The 2296-nt window shown below is 43.0% G+C and overlaps 1 protein-coding gene across 1 annotated transcript in view; it reads left to right on the top strand.

Moving 5' to 3' along the window:
- Nucleotides 1-2182, top strand: part of MARK1 (MAP/microtubule affinity-regulating kinase 1) — a 121337-nt gene extending 119155 nt beyond the window's left edge. Inside the window, exon 18 of the mRNA XM_006761334.2 lies at nt 1538-2182. Within this exon, the coding sequence (XP_006761397.1) occupies nt 1538-1892 (355 nt within the window). The 3' untranslated portion in view covers nt 1893-2182. The remainder of the gene's footprint in view (nt 1-1537) is intronic.
- Nucleotides 2183-2296: the final 114 nt, after the last annotated feature.

Raw genomic sequence — 2296 nt, 5'->3', positions numbered from 1 at the left:
ATTAGCTGTATGAGCTTTAAAAATTAATTTAAGTTTCCTAGCCATCAGTTCTGTTTTTAAAATGAGTGGTCGATCACGTGATCTCTTGGGTCCCTTCCAGCCCCAGCATGCTGACCCAGGGCCTGAGTGTGCCTGTGCTCCTGATAAATGTCTCTGCTTGGATCTGCACATTCCTGGAGGCCGGGGCTCAGGGTCAGAGAGCAGAAACAGAATGCTGGAGAAGGCACTGGGATAAATGCGCTCCATACTTAGTTCATAGTCTTTGGAGGTTTCTTTTCTCTACTTATTTCTTTCCTTATTTTTTTTTTCAAGCTTGCATAGTTTGCAGAGCTTTGGGCGTTCAGATGCCTAGGAATGAGGGGGAAATATAAGTATACACGTATCCCTGAAAATTCATATATAAGTGTATATATAAATGTATACCTGAGTATACATTATAGGATAATATTGATATAAAATGTTTAATATATGTAGATAGTAGATTATACTTTAAAAATATACCACTACTTTAAATCATATGTAGGTGAGATGGGTTAGCAAATTAGAATTATAACATCTATATTTGAATAATCGCTCATTAAATTTAATTACAGGGTATTCTGAATTATAAAATCTACTACTTTTACCTCTCTGATTCTGTGAAATGGGTTGTCTGGTTCTATATTATTCATGGGAGATCTACAGTAAGGAAAATTCAGTGAGGTTGATGCGCTTAAGAAATACGTGTCAATCATCTACTCTGGTGGAGGGAACAGCCTGTGCGAAAGCCTCAAGGCCAGACCAGACCCTGTAGGTTCCAGGAATAGTATGGAGGCCAGTGTGTGTGGGGGGAGTGAGTGAGGAGGACAGTCGGGGCGAGGAGCTGGGGTGTAGGTGTGTGGAGCCTTGTAGACCGTGTTGAGGATGTCTTCAGCAAAGCATGGCCATGATTCGAGGGCCCGATGCCCACACTCCTGTGTGTGGCACAACCTGGCATCTTCACCTCATTGCAGTACCAGCTTCTTTCTTCATTATCAGGTAGAAGTAACCCTAACCCCTCTGTGGCCATTGCTACTGTGCTGTCCCAAGTCTTTCTCCTCCCCCCGCCCCCCAAAAAAAGATAGAAAAGGGGAAATTTTTCTTTATGTTTCAAAATTGTGTATTTACAAGCACCGTGCTAGTGGGCTCTCTTCTTGTACAAATGTACAGAAAATGAAGATTGGGCTTTTGCAAATTGAAACAGAAAACTATAGAAGCACCTCAAAAAGTATTCAGTTCTTCACTTCCGGCAGCAAACTTGTTCCCACAAAAAAAGTACATTTACGGAAACACGCTATTTTAGATGGAAGATATTAACAAAGTCAAAACAGAGGGCCTCCTGGGGTCGGTTTTGTAACGGCAAGATGGCATGAACCTTTGCGCTTGCCTGATGGTAGTTGGCAAAGTAGGTCATTTTTTGAAGCACTGAATTCTGACCCCTGAGAGTGTGTGTGTGTGTCGATTTCTGTGCTGAGTGGAACTTTTCTCTGCGTTCTCTCCCTGTGCCCTGTTCTTCCAGAAGCACATCCGGGGACCCGAAAGAAAGAGACAGGGAAGAGGGGAAAGACCCCAAGCCACGCTCTCTGCGCTTCACCTGGAGCATGAAGACCACGAGCTCCATGGACCCCAATGACATGATGCGAGAGATCCGCAAAGTGTTAGACGCAAACAACTGCGACTACGAACAGAAGGAGAGGTTTTTGCTCTTCTGCGTCCACGGCGATGCCCGGCAGGACAGCCTCGTGCAGTGGGAGATGGAAGTGTGCAAACTGCCACGGCTGTCGCTGAACGGCGTCCGCTTCAAGCGCATCTCTGGAACGTCGATTGCCTTTAAGAACATCGCGTCTAAAATAGCCAATGAGCTCAAACTGTAGAGGAACTCCACTTGGCAGGATCAGGGAAGACACATCCGAATGAGGTTCAGTTCTCGAATGTACTGGGTAATATGCCTAATGCGATTGGCCTGTGAATCACCCATGTAGAATTTGCCCTTAACACGCTAAGGTTATACATAGTTATGAACTGTAAAATTAAAGTCAGTATGAACTATAATAAATATCTGTAGCTAAAAAAAAGATGTAGGTTCACATGTACAGGTAAGTATATTGTGTATTTCTGTTCATTTTCTGTTCATAGAGTTGTATAATAAAACAGATGATTGCTTCGAAACTTGTATAGTTGTCTAGATTTCTGCACATAAATGTACGTTTGATGCTCCGAGTTGAAAATATTCTTCCCTGTTATTTACATTCTGGTGGGTTTTAAAAATTCTGACCTG

The sequence above is a fragment of the Myotis davidii genome, unplaced genomic scaffold (assembly GCF_000327345.1).
Source record: "Myotis davidii unplaced genomic scaffold, ASM32734v1 scaffold174, whole genome shotgun sequence".
Classification (NCBI taxonomy): domain Eukaryota; kingdom Metazoa; phylum Chordata; class Mammalia; order Chiroptera; family Vespertilionidae; genus Myotis; species Myotis davidii.
This window is presented reverse-complemented; position numbering and strand designations above follow the sequence as displayed.